This window comes from Xenopus laevis, chromosome 6L (assembly GCF_017654675.1).
Source record: "Xenopus laevis strain J_2021 chromosome 6L, Xenopus_laevis_v10.1, whole genome shotgun sequence".
Taxonomy (NCBI): Eukaryota; Metazoa; Chordata; class Amphibia; order Anura; family Pipidae; genus Xenopus; species Xenopus laevis.
In genome coordinates, this window is record NC_054381.1 from 101,107 (window position 1) to 117,701 (window position 16,595).

Here is a 16,595-nt window from a genome sequence, read left to right on the forward strand (position 1 = left end):
AGTTTTATGGGATCTCTCTGTACAGACTATGAGCAAACTTAGGGACTGTTCCTGCTGAATTGTGCTTAGTACAGGGGGTACCTATGCTGTCATAGTTTTATGGGATCTCTCTGTACAGACTATGAGCAAACGTATGGGCTGTTCCTGCTGAATTGTGCTTAGTACAGGGAATACCTATGTACCATCGTTTTATGGGATCTCTCTGTACAGACTATGAGCAAACTTATGGGCTGTTCCTGCTGAATTGTGCTTAGTACAGAGGAATACCTATGTACCATAGTATTATGGGATCTCTCTGTACAGACTATGAGCAAACTTAGGGGACTTTTCCTGCTGAATTGTGCTTAGTACAGGGAATACCTATGTACCATAGTATTATGGGATCTCTCTGTACAGACTATGAGCAAACTTAGGGGACTGTTCCTGCTGAATTGTGCTTAGTACAGGGAATACCTATGCTGTCATAGTTTTATGGGATCTCTCTGTACAGACTATGAGCAAACTTAGGGGCTGTTCCTGCTGAATTGTGCTTAGTACAGGGAATACCTATGCTGCCATAGTTTTATGGGATCTCTCTGTACAGACTTTGAGCAAACTTAGGTGACTGTTCCTGCTGAATTGTGCTTAGTACAGAGGAATACCTATGTACCATAGTTGGTACCATGTAACAGACAGCTAACTGCTGATCAGTGACAGGCAGAGCTGTGAGACAGACAGAAGGGAAAGTGACAGAGCTGTGAGACAGAGAGAGGGGAAAGTGACAGAGCTGTGAGACAGAGAGAAGGGAAAGTGACAGAGCTGTGAGACAGTCAGAAGGGAAAGTGACAGAGCTGTGAGGCAGTCAGAAGGGAAAGTGACAGAGCTGTGAGACAGACAGAAGGGAAAGTGACAGAGCTGTGAGATAGACAGAAGGGAAAGTGACAGAGCTGTGAGACAGAGAGAGGGGAAAGTGACAGATCTGTGAGACAGTCAAAGAAGTGACAGAGAGAGGGGAAAGTGGCAGAGATGTGAGACAGACAGATGTTAAAAATAACATAGCAGTGAAACAGACAGAGAGGAAAGTGACAGCTGTGAGACAGAGAGAAGGGAAAATGACAGATCTGTGAGACAGTCAAAGAAGTGACAGACAAGTGGCAGAGATGTGAGACAGATAGATGAGAAAGTAACATAGCTGTGAGACAATCAGAGGGGAAGTAACATAGCTGTGAGACAGTCAAAGAAGGGACAGACAGCTGTGAGACAGACAGAGGGGAAAGTGACAGAGCTGTTAAACAGTCAAAGAAGGGACAGACTGCTGTGAGACAGGCAGAGAGTGGGGAAGGGGAACCATGAAGTGCTTGTGATGAGCCAGACCCAGGGAAGGAGACTGAGGGGTTTCTAGTAGAATATGAGACAGACAGAGACAGCTTCTGCACAAGCACACAGACATTCCCAGTTATAGACAGGCAGAGACAGCTGTGAGAGACACAGAGAGACTGTGTTACAGTTCTGTGCTGGATCTATTACTGGCTTATCAGTGGAAAGGAATGCGGCTCCTGTAGGGGGGAGAGTGGGCCCTCATCACAGCCCTGAGAGACCCCCAGCCTGATCTCCAGAGAGAGGCAGACCCTCCACTTTCACAGACCTGAGTGAGTCCTACAGGAAAAAAGCCAGGACTTACGGACAGAGTGAGAGACTTCCAAGGACCTACATGAGACTTACAGAGGAGAGAGAGACCCAGGACTTACTGAAGGAGTAAGAGACTTCCAGAGACCTGTGTGAGACCTACAGAGGGGAGAGAGACCCAGGACTTACTGGCAGAGCGAGAGACTCCCAGGGACCTACAGAGGAGAGAGAGAGACCCAGGACTTACAGACAGAGTGAGACTTCCGGGGGCCTGTGTGAGACCTACAGAGGAGAGCGAGACCCAGGACGTACAGACAGAGTGAGGCTTCCAGGGACCTGTGTGAGACCTACAGAGGAGAGAGAGAGACCCAGGACTTACAGACAGAGTGAGAAACTTCCAGGGACCTGTGTGAGACCTACAGAGGAGAGAGAGACCCAGGGCTTGCTGACAGAGTGAGACTTCCAGGGACCTGTGTGAGACCTACAGAGGAGAGAGAGAGAGACCCAGGACTTACAGACAGAGTGAAAGACTTCCGGGGACCTGTGTGAGACCTACAGAGGAGAGAGAGACCCAGGACGTACAGACAGAGTGAGGCTTCCAGGGACCTGTGTGAGACCTACAGAGGAGAGAGAGAGACCCAGGACTTACAGACAGAGTGAGAAACTTCCAGGGACCTGTGTGAGACCTACAGAGGAGAGAGAGACCCAGGGCTTGCTGACAGAGTGAGACTTCCAGGGACCTGTGTGAGACCTACAGAGGAGAAAGAGGGTGACCCAGGACTTACAGACAGAGTGAGAGACTTCCATTGACCTGTGTGAGACCTACAGAGGAGAGAGAGACTCAAGGGTTACTGACAGAGTGAGAGACTTCCAGGGACCTGTGTGAGACCTGCAGAGGAGAGAGAGAGACCCAGGACTTACAGACAAAGTGAGAGACTTTCAGGGACCTGTGTGAGACGTACAGAGGAGAGAGAGACCCAGGACTTACTGACAGAGTGAGGCTTCCAGGGACCTGTGTGAGACCTACAGAGGAGAGAGAGAGAGGCCTAGGACTTAAAGACAGAGTGAGAGACTTCCAGGGACCAGTTTGAGACCTACAGAGGAGAGAGAGACCCAGGGCTTGCTGACAGAGTGAGACTTCCAGGGACCTGTGTGAGACCTACAGAGGAGAAAGAGAGTGACCCAGGACTTACAGACAGAGTGAGAGACTTCCATTGACCTGTGTGAGACCTACAGCGGAGAGAGAGACTCAAGGGTTACTGACAGAGTGAGAGACTTCCAGGGACCTGTGTGAGACCTGCAGAGGAGAGAGAGAGACCCAGGACTTACAGACAAAGTGAGAGACTTTCAGGGACCTGTGTGAGACGTACAGAGGAGAGAGAGACCCAGGACTTACTGACAGAGTGAGGCTTCCAGGGACCTGTGTGAGACCTACAGAGGAGAGAGAGAGAGGCCTAGGACTTAAAGACAGAGTGAGAGACTTCCAGGGACCAGTTTGAGACCTACAGAGGAGAGAGAGACCCAGGGCTTGCTGACAGAGTGAGACTTCCAGGGACCTGTGTGAGACCTACAGAGGAGAAAGAGAGTGACCCAGGACTTACAGACAGAGTGAGAGACTTCCATTGACCTGTGTGAGACCTACAGAGGAGAGAGAGACTCAAGGGTTACTGACAGAGTGAGAGACTTCCAGGGACCTGTGTGAGACCTGCAGAGGAGAGAGAGAGACCCAGGACTTACAGACAAAGTGAGAGACTTTCAGGGACCTGTGTGAGACGTACAGAGGAGAGAGAGACCCAGGACTTACTGACAGAGTGAGACTTCCAGGGACCTGTGTGAGACCTACAGAGGAGAGAGAGGCCCAGGGCTTGCTGACAGAGTGAGACTTCCAGGGACCTGTGTGAGACCTACAGAGGAGAAAGAGAGCGACCCAGGACTTACAGACAGAGTGAGAGACTTCCATTGACCTGTGTGAGACCTACAGAGGAGAGAGATTTAGGACTTACAGACAGAGTGAGAGATTTCCAGGGACCTGTGTGAGACCTGCAGAGGAGAGAGAGAGAGATCCAGGACTTACAGATAGAGTGAGAGACTTCCAGGGACCTGTGTGAGACCTACAGAGGAGAGAGAGAGAGACCCAAGACTTACAGACAAATTGAGAGACTTCCAGGGACATGTGTGAGACCTATAGAGGAGAGAGAAAGACCCATGACTTACAGATAGAGTGAGAGACTTCCAGAGACCTGCATGAGACCTACAGAGGAGAGAGAGAGACTCAGGACTTCCAGGGACCTGTGTGAGACGAACAGGCGATAGAGAGAGACAATAGAGAGAGCCTGAAATTTGACTGGGGGGGAGGAGAGTACAGTCACATAGTACAGAGAATACACAGTGACAGTCCCGTGTATAAGGAGGGAGGGTGCAGTCTCACAGTGACAGTCCCGTGTATAAGGAGAGAGGGTGCAGTCTCACAGTGACAGTCCTGTGTATAAGGATGGAGGGTGCAGTCTCACAGTACCGTGGATATACTCTATACCCTACATATACAATGTACCGTGGCTCCGGGGCAGTATACATTACAGGGTGGGTCTATGTACATGATATATATGGGTGCTATGAGGGCAGCATACATTACAGGGTGGGTCTATGTACATAATATATATGGGTGCTATGACGACAGTATACAGTACAGGGTGGGTCTATGTACATGATATATATGGGTGCTATGAGGACAGTATACAGTACAGGGTGGGTCTATGTGCATGATATATATGGGTGCTATGAGGGCAGTATACATTACAGGGTGGGTCTATGTACATGATATATATGGATGCTGTGAGGACAGTATACAGTACAGGGTGGGTCTATGTACATGATATATATGGGTGCTATGAGGGCAGTATACAGTACAGGGTGGGTCTATGTACATGATATATATGGGTGCTATGAGGACAGTATACAGTACAGGGTGGGTCTATGTACATAGTATATATGGGTGCTATGAGGACAGTATACAGTACAGGGTGGGTCTATGTACATGATATATATGGGTGCTATGAGGGCAGTATACAGTACAAGGTGGGTCTATGTACATAGTATATATGGGTGCTATGAGGACAGTATACATTACAGGGTGGGTCTATGTACATGATATATATGGGTGCTATGAGGGCAGTATACAGTACAGGGTGGGTCTATGTACATAGTATATATGGGTGCTATGAGGACAGTATACATTACAGGGTGGGTCTATGTACATGATATATATGGGTGCTATGAGGACAGTATACAGTACAGGGTGGGTCTATGTACATAGTATATATGGGTGCTATGAGGACAGTATACAGTACAGGGTGGGTCTATGTACATGATATATATGGGTGCTATGAGGGCAGTATACAGTACAGGGTGGGTCTATGTACATGATATATATGGGTGCTATGAGGACAGTATACATTACAGGGTGGGTCTATGTACATAGTATATATGGGTGCTATGAGGACAGTATACAGTACAGGGTGGGTCTATGTACATGATATATATGGGTGCTATGAGGGCAGTATACAGTACAGGGTGGGTCTATGTACATAGTATATATGGGTGCTATGAGGACAGTATACATTACAGGGTGGGTCTATGTACATGATATATATGGGTGCTATGAGGGCAGTATACATTACAGGGTGGGTCTATGTACATGATATATATGGTGCTCAGACCAGTGTAGTAATGCTGTATTTAGGGATGCAGAGGGATACAGTTCCACAACACACTCTGGGCCTATTTTCCAAACTGTGTAAAAAAAAAAAAGGCAAATTTCATGAGCAGCATTTTCAGACACAACATATTTATCAAGCTCTGTAAAAATGTTCAGTGCAGTCTAAAAGTTAGCCTGAAAAACCCACCAACCATCCACGGCCATGTCCTAGCCAGCAAACAGCACCAGAATATCTTCCCCAGAATTCTCCCAGTGATTGCAATGGTTAATGCCATACAATGGGGATATTCAGTATAACAATCAGGTGGCATAACACCATTTGCCTTTTGTTTACACTGCATGCTACGCAGGTACCCTAGTGTATGTGGGGGACACGTGGTCTCTAGGCTACTGGGGGCATTCTGACAGTACTCCCGTGATACTTGCAGGGCTGACAGTTACCCGACAGAGGATACTCACAGTCACTTCTTACAGGCCAGCACCTAGTACCTGAGTACTCAGAGGGGGGACACATGGCAACTGATGACTCGGCAGGAGGAGCTCGCAGGGCAACTAAGAGCAAATTGTTTGAGTTCCTGGTACATGGAGTGGTGAGTGAGGGGCAATTGAAAGTGGGAGGGGAACTTTTGGGAGGGCAAGGAGGGAAGTATAGTTTACACATCGATTGATCGAGAGTAATCATATACTCAGTATGCTCAGAAATATATAATTACCCATTCTGCCCATTTCCCTTATAGATATCAGTTCTGCCCCTGTCTAAAACTTTTAGGTTCCTGTATTGTCTCTGTTTGTAACTTACATCTGCCATCTGTAACCTAAATATACCCATACTGACCCATAGATAGCTGTGCTGTTCTGCATATACCCTATAGATACCCATACTGCTCTGTCTGTAACCTAAATATACCCATACTGACCCATAGATAGCTGTGCTGTTCTGCATATACCCTATAGATACCCATACAGCTCTGTCTGCAACCTAAATATACCCATACTGACCCTTTCTATAACCCATAGATACATGTGCTGTTCTGCATATACCATATAGATACCCATACTGCTCTGTCTGCAACCTAAATATACCCATACTGACCCTTTCTATAACCTATAGATACATGTGCTGTTCTGCATATACCCTATAGATACCCATACTGCTCTGTCTGCAACCTAAATATACCCATACTGACCCTTTCTATAACCCATAGATACATGTGCTGTTCTGCATATACCATATAGATACCCATACTGCTCTGTCTGCAACCTAAATATACCCATACTGACCCTTTCTATAACCCATAGATAACTGTGCTGTTCTGCATATACCATATAGAGACCCATACTGCCCTGCAGGTCTGGACTGAGAATTAAAGTAGGCCCTAGTATTTTAGGTACACAGAGGCCCAATAAGCCCCCACCAGCCCACTAAATACTGACTTTCTATGGCATCTTTATAGCAGCCCCTCTGGCATTTGCCACAACCCACAAATTGCCAGTCCAGGCCTGCTGCCCTGTATGTAACTTAAATATACCCATACTGACCCTTTCTATAACCCATAGATACCTGTGCTGTACTGCCTATACCCTATAGATACCCATACAGTTCTGCCTTTAACCTACTGATACACATACTGTCCTGTCTGTAACCTACGGATACCCATACAGCCCTGTCTGTAACCCGCAGATACCCATACTGTCCTGTCTGTAACCTACATATACCCATACTGCCCTGTCTGTAACCTACAGATACCAATACTTTCCTGTCTGTAACCTACAGATACCCATACTGCCCTGTCTGTATCCTACAGATATCCATATTGCCCTTTCTGCAACCTACAGATACCCATACTTTCCTGTCTGTAACTTACATATACCCATACTGCCATGTCTGTATCCTACAGATATCCATATTGCCCTTTCTGCAACCTACAGATACCCATACTTTCCTGTCTGTAACCTACAGATACCCATATTGCCCTTTCTGTAACCTACAGATACCCATAATTTTCTGTCTGTAACCTACAGATACCCATACTGCCCTGTCTGTAACCTACAGATACCCATATTTTCCTGTCTGTAACCTACAGATACCCATACTGCCCTTTCTGCAACCTACAGATACCCATACTGCCCTGTTTGTACCTTGCAGATACCCATACTGTCCTGTCTGCAACTTACAGATATCCATACTGTCCTGTCTGTAACGTACAGATACCCATACTGTCCTGTTTGTTACCTACGGATGCCCATACTGCCCTGTCTGTAACCTATGGATACCTATACTGTCCTGTCTGTAAGCTACAGATACCCATACTGCCCTGTCTGTAACCTACGGATACCCATACTGTCCTGTCTGTAACCTATGGATACCCATACTGCCCTGTCTTTAACCTACAGATACCCATACTGCCCTGTCTGTAACCTACAGATATCCATACTTCCCTGTCTGTAACCTACAGATACCTATACTTTCCTGTCTGTAACCTACAGATACCCATACTTTGCTGTCTGTAACCTACAGATACCCATACTGCCCTGTCTGTATCCTACAGATATCCATATTGCCCTTTCTGCAACCTACAGATACCCATACTTTCCTGTCTGTAACCTAAAGAGATCCATATTGCCCTTTCTGTAACCTACAGATACCCATATTTTCCTGTCTGTAACCTACAGATACCCATACTGCCCTGTCTGTAACATACAGATACTCATATTTTCCTGTCTATAACCTACAGATACCCATACTGTCCTGTCTGTAACCTACAGATACCCATACTGCCCTTTCTGCAACCTACAGATACCCATGCTTCCCTGTTTGTTCCTTGCAGATACCCATACTGTCATGTTTGTAACCTATAGATACCCATACTGTCCTGTCTGCAACTTACAGATACCCATACTGTCCTGTCTGTAACTTATAGATACCCATGCTGTCCTGTTTGTTACCTATGGATACCCATACTGTCCTGTCTGTAACCTACAGATACCCATACTGTCCTGTCTGTAACCTACAGATACCCATACTGCCCTGTCTGTAACCTACAGATACCCATACTGCCCTGTCTGTAACCTACAGATACCCATACTGCCCTGTCTGTAACCTACAGATACCCATACTTTCCTGTCTGTAACCTACAGATACCCATACTTTCCTGTCTGTAACCTACAGATACCCATTTTGTCCTGTCTGTAACCTACGGTTACCCATACTGTCCTGTCTGTAACCTACAGATACCCATACTGTCCTGTCTGTAACCTACGGTTACCCATACTGTCCTGTCTGTAACCTACAGATACCCATACTGTCCTGTCTGTAACCTACAGATACCCACACTGTCCTGTCTGTAACCTACAGATACCCACACTGTCCTGTCTGTAACATACAGATACCCATACTGTCCTGTCTGTAACCTACAGATACCCATACTTTCCTGTCTGTAACATACAGATACCCATACTGTCCTGTCTGTAACCTACAGATACCCATTTTGTCCTGTCTGTAACCTACGGTTACCCATACTGTCCTGTCTGTAACCTACAGATACCCATACTGTCCTGTCTGTAACCTACAGATACCCATACTGTCCTGTCTGTAACCTACAGATACCCATACTGTCCTGTCTGTAACCTACAGATACCCATACTGTCCTGTCTGTAACCTACAGATACCCATACTGTCCTGTCTGTAACATACAGATACCCATACTGTCCTGTCTGTAACCTACAGATACCCATACTTTCCTGTCTGTAACATACAGATACCCATACTGTCCTATTTGTTACCTACCTATACCCATACCGCCCTGTCTGTAACTTACAGATGCCCATACTGTCCTGTCTGTAACATACAGATACTCATACTGTCCTGTCTGTAACCTACAGATACCAGTACTGCTCTGTCTGTAACCTACAGATACTCATACTGCCCTGTCTATAGCCCACAGATACCCATACTGTCCTGTCTGTAACCTACAGATACCCATACTGTCCTGTCTGTAACCTAAAGATACCCATACTGTCCTATTTGTTACCTACATATACCCATACTGCCCTGTCAGTAACTTACAGATGCCCATACTGTCCTGTCTTCAACCTACAGATACCCATACTGTCCTATTTGTTACCTACATATACCCAAACTGCCCTGTCTGTAACCTACAGATACCCATACTGACCCCTTGTATAGATAGTTGGTGGGGCTGGTACACTGATTGAATCTTAAAGGGGAGGGGCAGGGAGTCTGTAACTTAGACAATGGATGGGGCTATGGCCCTGATTTCAGCTTAGGGGGGAGAGGAAGGGAGCCTGTTATTCAATCAGTGGGTGGGACAAGACTATTGATGGTATCTTACAGGGGGAGGGGCAAGGAGTCTGTAATCAAGCAGTGGGTGGGACTAGACTATTGATGGTATCTTACAGGGGGAGGGGCAAGGAGTCTGTAATCAAGCAGTGGGTGGGACTAGACTACTGATGGTATCTTACAGGGGAAGGGACAATGAGTCTGTAACTCAAGCAGTGGGTGGGACTAGACTATTGATGGTATCTTACAGGGGAGGGGCATGGAGCCTGTAACTCGAGCAGTGGGTGGGACTAGACTATTGATGATATCTTATAGGGGAGGGGCAAGGAGTCTGTAACTTAAGCAGTGGGTGGGATAAAGACTATTGATGGTATCTTACAGGAGGAGGGGCATGGAGCATGTAACTCAAGCAGTGGGTTGGACTAGACTGTTGATGATATCTTACAGGGTGATGGGCAAGGAGTCTGTAATCAAGCAGTGGGTATGACTAGACTATTGATGGTAACTTACAGGGGAGGGGCAAGGAGTCTGTAACTCAAGCAGTGGGTGGGACTAGACTATTGATGGTATCTTACAGGGGGAGGGGCATGGAGCCTGTAACTCAAGCAGTGGGTGGGACTAGACTATTGATGGTATCTTACAGGGGGAGGGGCATGGAGCCTGTAACTCAAGCAGTAGGTGGGACTAGACTGTTGATGGTATCTTACAGTTGGAGGGGCAAGGAGTCTGTAATCAAGCAGTGGGTGGGACTAGATGATGGTATCTTACAGGGGAGGGGCAAGGAGTCTGTAATCACATAGTGGGTGGGACTAGAATATTGATGGTATCTTACAGGGGAGGGGCAAGGAGTCTGTAACTCATGCAGTGGGTGGGACTAGAATATTGATGTTATCTTACAGGGGAAGGGGCATGGAGCCTCTAATCACGTTGTGGGTGGGACTAGAATATTGATGGTATCTTACAGGGGGAGGCGCAAGGAGTCTGTAACTCAAGCAGTGGGTGGGACTAGACTATTGATCAATGTCGTAAAGAGACTTGTGGGTGCCTCTTGTAATGTTTCCAGGCTTTTGCTGTAAATGCAATGGTGGGGTTCCCATCTGCTCTGGTTCCATTCCTTTACTCATTAAATTCACATGGAGCTCTCTTTCTTGGCAGCGTCCTGGGATGCCATCTGGGGCACGGATGCCTCATCAAGGAGCTCCTATGGGCCCACCAGGGCCACCATTTGGAGGGAGTCCCTCAGTTCGGCCTGGAATACCACCAGCAGTGATGGAGCCAACAAGGAAGCGTTTAGCTCCACCTCAAGTCCAGCAGCAATCCACTCCCTCACAGGGGCGGAGCCGCAGGTAATTAACCAATGGAGTCATTTGCTATGGTCTCACTGTGTGATAAAGTTGGAACCTAAAGTTATGTGATGGGTCTAATCTATGACACAGCCATTAGGTATCTCTCTCTGGCTACAAGTAAAAATAAGTCATGTCTTCTTTATATCGATATGTGAGTCCAGAAGTAGAGCCTCTTTGTGAGTAAAGCTTTTGTAGGCGTCTATACATGTATCATCTATGCAAGTTTGAATCATGTGTGTGTGTACATGTTCTTTGTATCAGTCTGTGAGTAAAGTTTTGCTTGTGAGTCTTGAGTTACTACTTTGTGTGAGAACGAGTCCTTAAATAAATCCTCTGTGTGAGTTTCAGGCTTTGAGTAAAGCTTTTGTTAGACTTTTTGAGTGTTTCTTTGAGCAGCTCGTGTGTGTGAGTCCATCACTATATCCTCTGTGTAACTGTGTGTCAAAGAATAAATCTATCTTGCAAATGTGAACCCATAAGTTAATTTGAAAATATGATTCCACAAGTAACACCATTATGTGATTTTGAGTCCATGAATAAATGCGGTATTGGAGTAAAGCTCCTTTTATAGGTGTGAGTCTTGTAATGAAATCTGTTTTTGAGTAAATCATCTGATCCCTTGTGCGAATGTGAGTCCATGAGTAAATTATCTGATCCCTTGTGCAAGTGTGAGTCCATGAGTAAATTATATGATCCCTTTTGCGATTGTGAGTCCATGAGTAAATTATATGATCCCTTGTGTGAGTGTGAGTCCATGAGTAAATCATCTGATCCCTTGTGCGAGTGTGAGTCCATGAGTAAATCATCTGATCCCTTGTGTGAGTGTGAGTCAATGAGTAAGTCATCTGATCCCTTGTGTGAGTGTGAGTCCATGAGTAATTCAGCTGATCCCTTGTGTGAGTGTGAGTCCATGAGTAAATTATCTGTTCCCTTGTGTGAGTGTGAGTCAATGAGTAAGTCATCTGATCCCTTGTGCGAATGTGAGTCCATGAGTAAATTATCTGATCCCTTGTGCAAGTGTGAGTCCAAGAGTAAATTATATTATCCCTTGTGTGAGTGTGAGTCCATGAGTAAATCATCTGATCCCTTGTGTGAGTGTGAGTCAATGAGTAAGTCATCTGATCCCTTGTGTGAGTGTGAGTCCATGAGTAAATTATCTGTTCCCTTTTGTGAGTGTGAGTCCATGAGTAAATTATCTGTTCCCTTGTGTGAGTGTGAGTCCATGAGTAAATTATCTGTTCCCTTGTGTGAGTGTGAGTCAATGAGTTAGTCATCTGATCCCTTGTGTGAGTGTGAGTCAATGAGTAAGTCATCTGATCCCTTGTGTGAGTGTGAGTTCATGAGTAAATTATCTGTTCCCTTGTGTGAGTGTGAGTCCATGAGTAAATTATCTGATCCCTTGTGTGAGTGTGAGTCCATGAGTAAATTATCTGTTCCCTTGTGTGAGTGTGAGTCCATGAGTAAATTATCTGATCCCTTGTGTGAGTGTGAGTCCATGAGTTAGTCATCTGATCCCTTGTGTGAGTGTGAGTCAATGAGTTAGTCATCTGATCCCTTGTGTGAGTGTGAGTCCATGAGTAAGTCATCTGATCCCTTGTGTGAGTGTGAGTCCATGAGTAAATTATCTGTTCCCTTGTGTGAGTGTGAGTCCATAAGTAAATTATCTGTTCCCTTGTGTGAGTGTGAGTCCATGAATAAATCATCTGATCCCTTGAGAGTCCATGTGTGAACTCATATGGAAATCCTGTGTGTGAATATATAGACAAATTATATTTGACAAACTGTCTTTTATTTCATTTCCCAGTGCCAAGAGAAGGAAGATGGCAGATAAAATCCTTCCTCAGAGGGTAGGTATCAGCTCACGACAGGGGTCTGCATATTACACTAAGCACTACAGTCCAACAATCCTTATGGTGAATATATTACAGGACGTGTATCTGGTATCACTACTGCCTGAATTTACTCATCCTCTGGTTCTCTGTTCTCTGCCCTCTGTCTCAGTGATAGAAAGGGACCCCAACATAGAGCACTCCAGCTATAGATAAAGCCTTTTAGGGCAACAGTCTGACCTGGGCCTCACTCGTCTCTTCTATTCCTTGCCCTAAAATTTGACTCCTTATGGAATTGGAACAAACCCCCAGGATTTCTCCATTTTATTCAAGTAAACCCTGTTGCACTGCTCTGCTCAACTGAAATTTACTCAATTGTTGCTGGACTACAAATCCCACAATAATGTCACATATAATGAAGGTTGAGGCATGCTGGGAGTTGTAGTCCAGCAGCATTGGGGTTGAATTCTTAAGCAATATTGCACAATAAAACATTTTCAAAAACTTTACTCTAAAGCTTTTTCTTAACTCTGGCTCCATGTTGTTTGTTCTAACTGGAGTTGGAAACATTAAGCCCAGTTTCACTGAACAAGTCTGTCCTTTATCCCCATGTCTCATTCCAGTGTCATATAATGAAAGAAATATATAATTCTCTGTGTATGTAAGATAAGAGCAAGATGTCTGACATGGTGCTGGGAATAAGCATTCTCATTGGTCACTTCTTTTGCATTTATAGTGAAGATTTTTGATCAGTAGAATTCTCATTGGATTTTGTTGCATCTAGAAATACAGTTTTTGTCCCCAGACAAATTGCTCACTTGGTGTCGGTAATGTTGCTCATTTATTCAAAAAAAGGTCATGTTTTTTGATGGAAACTTGGTACTCCAGGGTTTAGTGGTAACATGGTACTCTTAGGTTGTAGTTGAAACCAGGGAACCCCAGCTTTTGGTGGGAACAGGGATTGCCTATAGGGATTTTAGCTGACTTTGTATTTATTTCCCTCTCTATCCCATAGATCCGGGAACTTGTTCCTGAGTCCCAGGCCTACATGGATCTTCTGGCTTTTGAAAGAAAACTGGACCAAACCATCATGAGAAAGCGCATTGACATCCAAGAGGCATTAAAGAGACCGATGAAGGTGAAGGGATTTGGGGAGGTGGGAAACAGTCACACAGCCTCACGTTTTTGGCATTTTGAGAGAGAGAGTGATTTAAAGGGGAAGTAAAGCCTGCTGCAATGCTCAACCAAACTTTACTCCGTTGTTGCTGGACTACAAACCCCAGCATGCATTAACAAATTAATCAATGCTAAGGCATGCAGGGAGTTGTAGTCCAGCAACATAAGGGTTGTATTTATAAAGCAATATTGCTCAATAAAACTCCCCCCAGCTCTCCAGAATAGTGACAGCAATAAAATACTAAATAATCCTCCAATGAGAATCCCAGCTAATGTGAGTAACTCTAGCTCCATGTTGTTTGTTCTGCAAATGGAGTTGGAAACATTAAGCCCAGTTTCCCAGCGCTGAACAAGTCTGTCCTTTATCCCCATGTCTCATTCCAGTGTCATATAATGAAATAAATATATAATTATCTGTGTATGTAAGATAAGAGCAAGATGTCTGACATGGTGCTGGGAATCAGCATTTTCATTGGTCACTTCTTTTGCATTTATAATGAAGATTTTGGTCAGTAGAATTGTCATTGGTGACTTTTCTTGCATCTAGAATTGCAGTTTTTAGCAACTTCTATAGAAAACTAGAGGGCGTTGTAGGGCAGTGTTATGGTTGGGGTTACATTCCCTTTAAATGGACACTAAACCCAATCATAAAGCTGCCCGACTGTCCCCTAGTTCTCTATAGAAGTTGAGAAAAAACATAATTACACATGGAAACCAATTCACCAATGAGAATTCTACTGACCAAAAACTTCATTACAGATGAAACAGAATCGACCTGTGAGAATGTCAATTCCCAGCACCATGACAGCCATCTTGTTCTGTATCAGCTGGAATTCTGATTGGAGGATTATTTTGCATTTTAATGCTGCCACTATTCTGGAGAACTGGGGGGAGTTTTGTTTGGGGTACTTGGTGGGGGAGCACAGAGCTGGCAGCTTCCTTCATTTCCCCAGTAGTCCTTGCGTGGGCTTGAGCTGGACTACACCATTAGGGTTGCCACCTTTTCTGGAAAAAAATACCGGCCTTCCTATATTTTTATGTTTTTTCCATATACATAACATTGGCATCAAGCAACATTTTTACCGGCCAGGTGGCAATCCTATTCACCGTCCCTGGCTCTCCTACACACTGCACTTGCTACTACACTTCTACAAGAGAATGTTCTCATACAACAGACTCCTCTCTGAATCCTCCCTACCAGCCACCTTGTTCCCTAATGTAGAGAGAGTTCGCATCTTGCCAGTGCTACGGCAGCCATCTTGTTGCCTAATGTAGAGAGAGAGAGAGCGCGTCTTGCCAGTGCTACGGCGGCCATCTTGTTGCCTAATGTAGAGAGGGAACGCGTCTTGCCAGTGCTACGGCAGCCATCTTGTTGCCTAATGTAGAGAGAGAGAGCGTCTTGCCAGTGCTACAGCAGCCATCTTGCAGGTGTATAGCATGAGGATGAAGGGTGGGAATAGTTAGAGTTGAGGAGTTAAAGCTCATTTATTGAGCTACGTGTTTGCACTACTCATCACAATTATGTACCCATGCACTGATTGGCCAGTTCTTTTGCTGAGTGAGGCACAATAGAGCCAGTAAGTAGCAGCTTCCCTGACTCATTGGTAAGTACACATGAATGGTACCCCTTTACTCTGAGTGAATTTCAGGCCAATGTTCTAATCTGTGCAACGTTTGCACCACGGGTACCTGCCACTAAACCTTGTGCCTGATTGTGGAATGGTGCAGTGTGGGAAATATAATTTGCAAAATGATCTCATTTTGCACAGTTTTAGTAAATACGGTTTCTAGATGATCCTAAGAACAGGGAGAGCACGAGGAGGCACAGCTCTTAGTAGAGTATCCTCTTGTATTTAATGAGCAAAACATGTATAGAAAAGATTGCTTTCAGAATGAAGTTGCAGGACTACATCTCCCAGCATGCTTTCACACTGAACATTAGCTTTGTTTTTGCTCTGATAGGGGCCCCGTGTTTGCTCCTCACTATATATTCCCACACTGAGCAGGAGCTTAATTAGCAGCCTGAGGACAGGTGAGGGTTGGGAATCAGCCCCTGGCAGTTGAAACAGACAGAGGCCCAACATCCCCCCAATAAATAGTGAGTGTCCCTCTGTAGCACCTTACATTAGCCCCATCTGTACCTTAAGTGTAGAACACAATGGTGCGGCTCAAGCAGACAAATCTCCATGCGATGCAACGCATGCGACGTCTCGGATGTCGAGAAGATACAGGAAGTGAAGGAGAAATCGCAGGTAAGAACTACATTTATCCCACTGTCCAGTGTCGGACTGGCCCACAGGGATACCAGGAAAACTCCCGGGGGGCCCAGGTGTCAGGGGGCCCTTGTGCTGCTAAACATTTGGCCTATTTCATGGCCAGTTCCTATTTCTTTTAGAAAAAAGAGGCTAAATAGATGGAATAATAGATTATAGTATGTAAAGAATAGAGACTAGGAGAATAGAGGTTGAGTGAGGAGGAGAAGAAGAATAATAGTACATAGAGTGGGCCCCTGGTCTATGGTTCTTTGGTGGGCCCCTAGACTACAGTTTTTGTGTGGGCCCCTGGTGTCCCAGTCCGACACTGCGACTGTCGGATGAAGACGCAGGGTGCACCGTCGAGTTCTA

At 45.4% G+C, this 16,595-nt stretch overlaps 1 protein-coding gene across 9 annotated transcripts in view; it reads left to right on the forward strand.

Annotated features, from left to right (window-relative positions):
- LOC108704644 (SWI/SNF-related matrix-associated actin-dependent regulator of chromatin subfamily D member 3) overlaps positions 1 to 16,595 on the forward strand; it is a 69,873-nt gene that overhangs the window by 16,790 nt on the left and 36,488 nt on the right. For 2 of the 9 annotated variants that reach the window (XM_018241293.2, XM_018241294.2), the window contains exons 2-4: positions 10,776 to 10,966; positions 12,771 to 12,813; positions 13,811 to 13,933. In XM_018241293.2, the coding sequence (XP_018096782.1) occupies positions 10,776 to 10,966; positions 12,771 to 12,813; positions 13,811 to 13,933 (357 nt within the window). Of the gene's footprint in view, positions 1 to 1,501; positions 1,735 to 5,794; positions 5,911 to 10,775; positions 10,967 to 12,770; positions 12,814 to 13,810; positions 13,934 to 16,595 lie in introns of those variants that run through there. The other 7 variants (XM_018241295.2, XM_018241296.2, XM_041565687.1 and 4 more) reach the window with 7 other exon arrangements.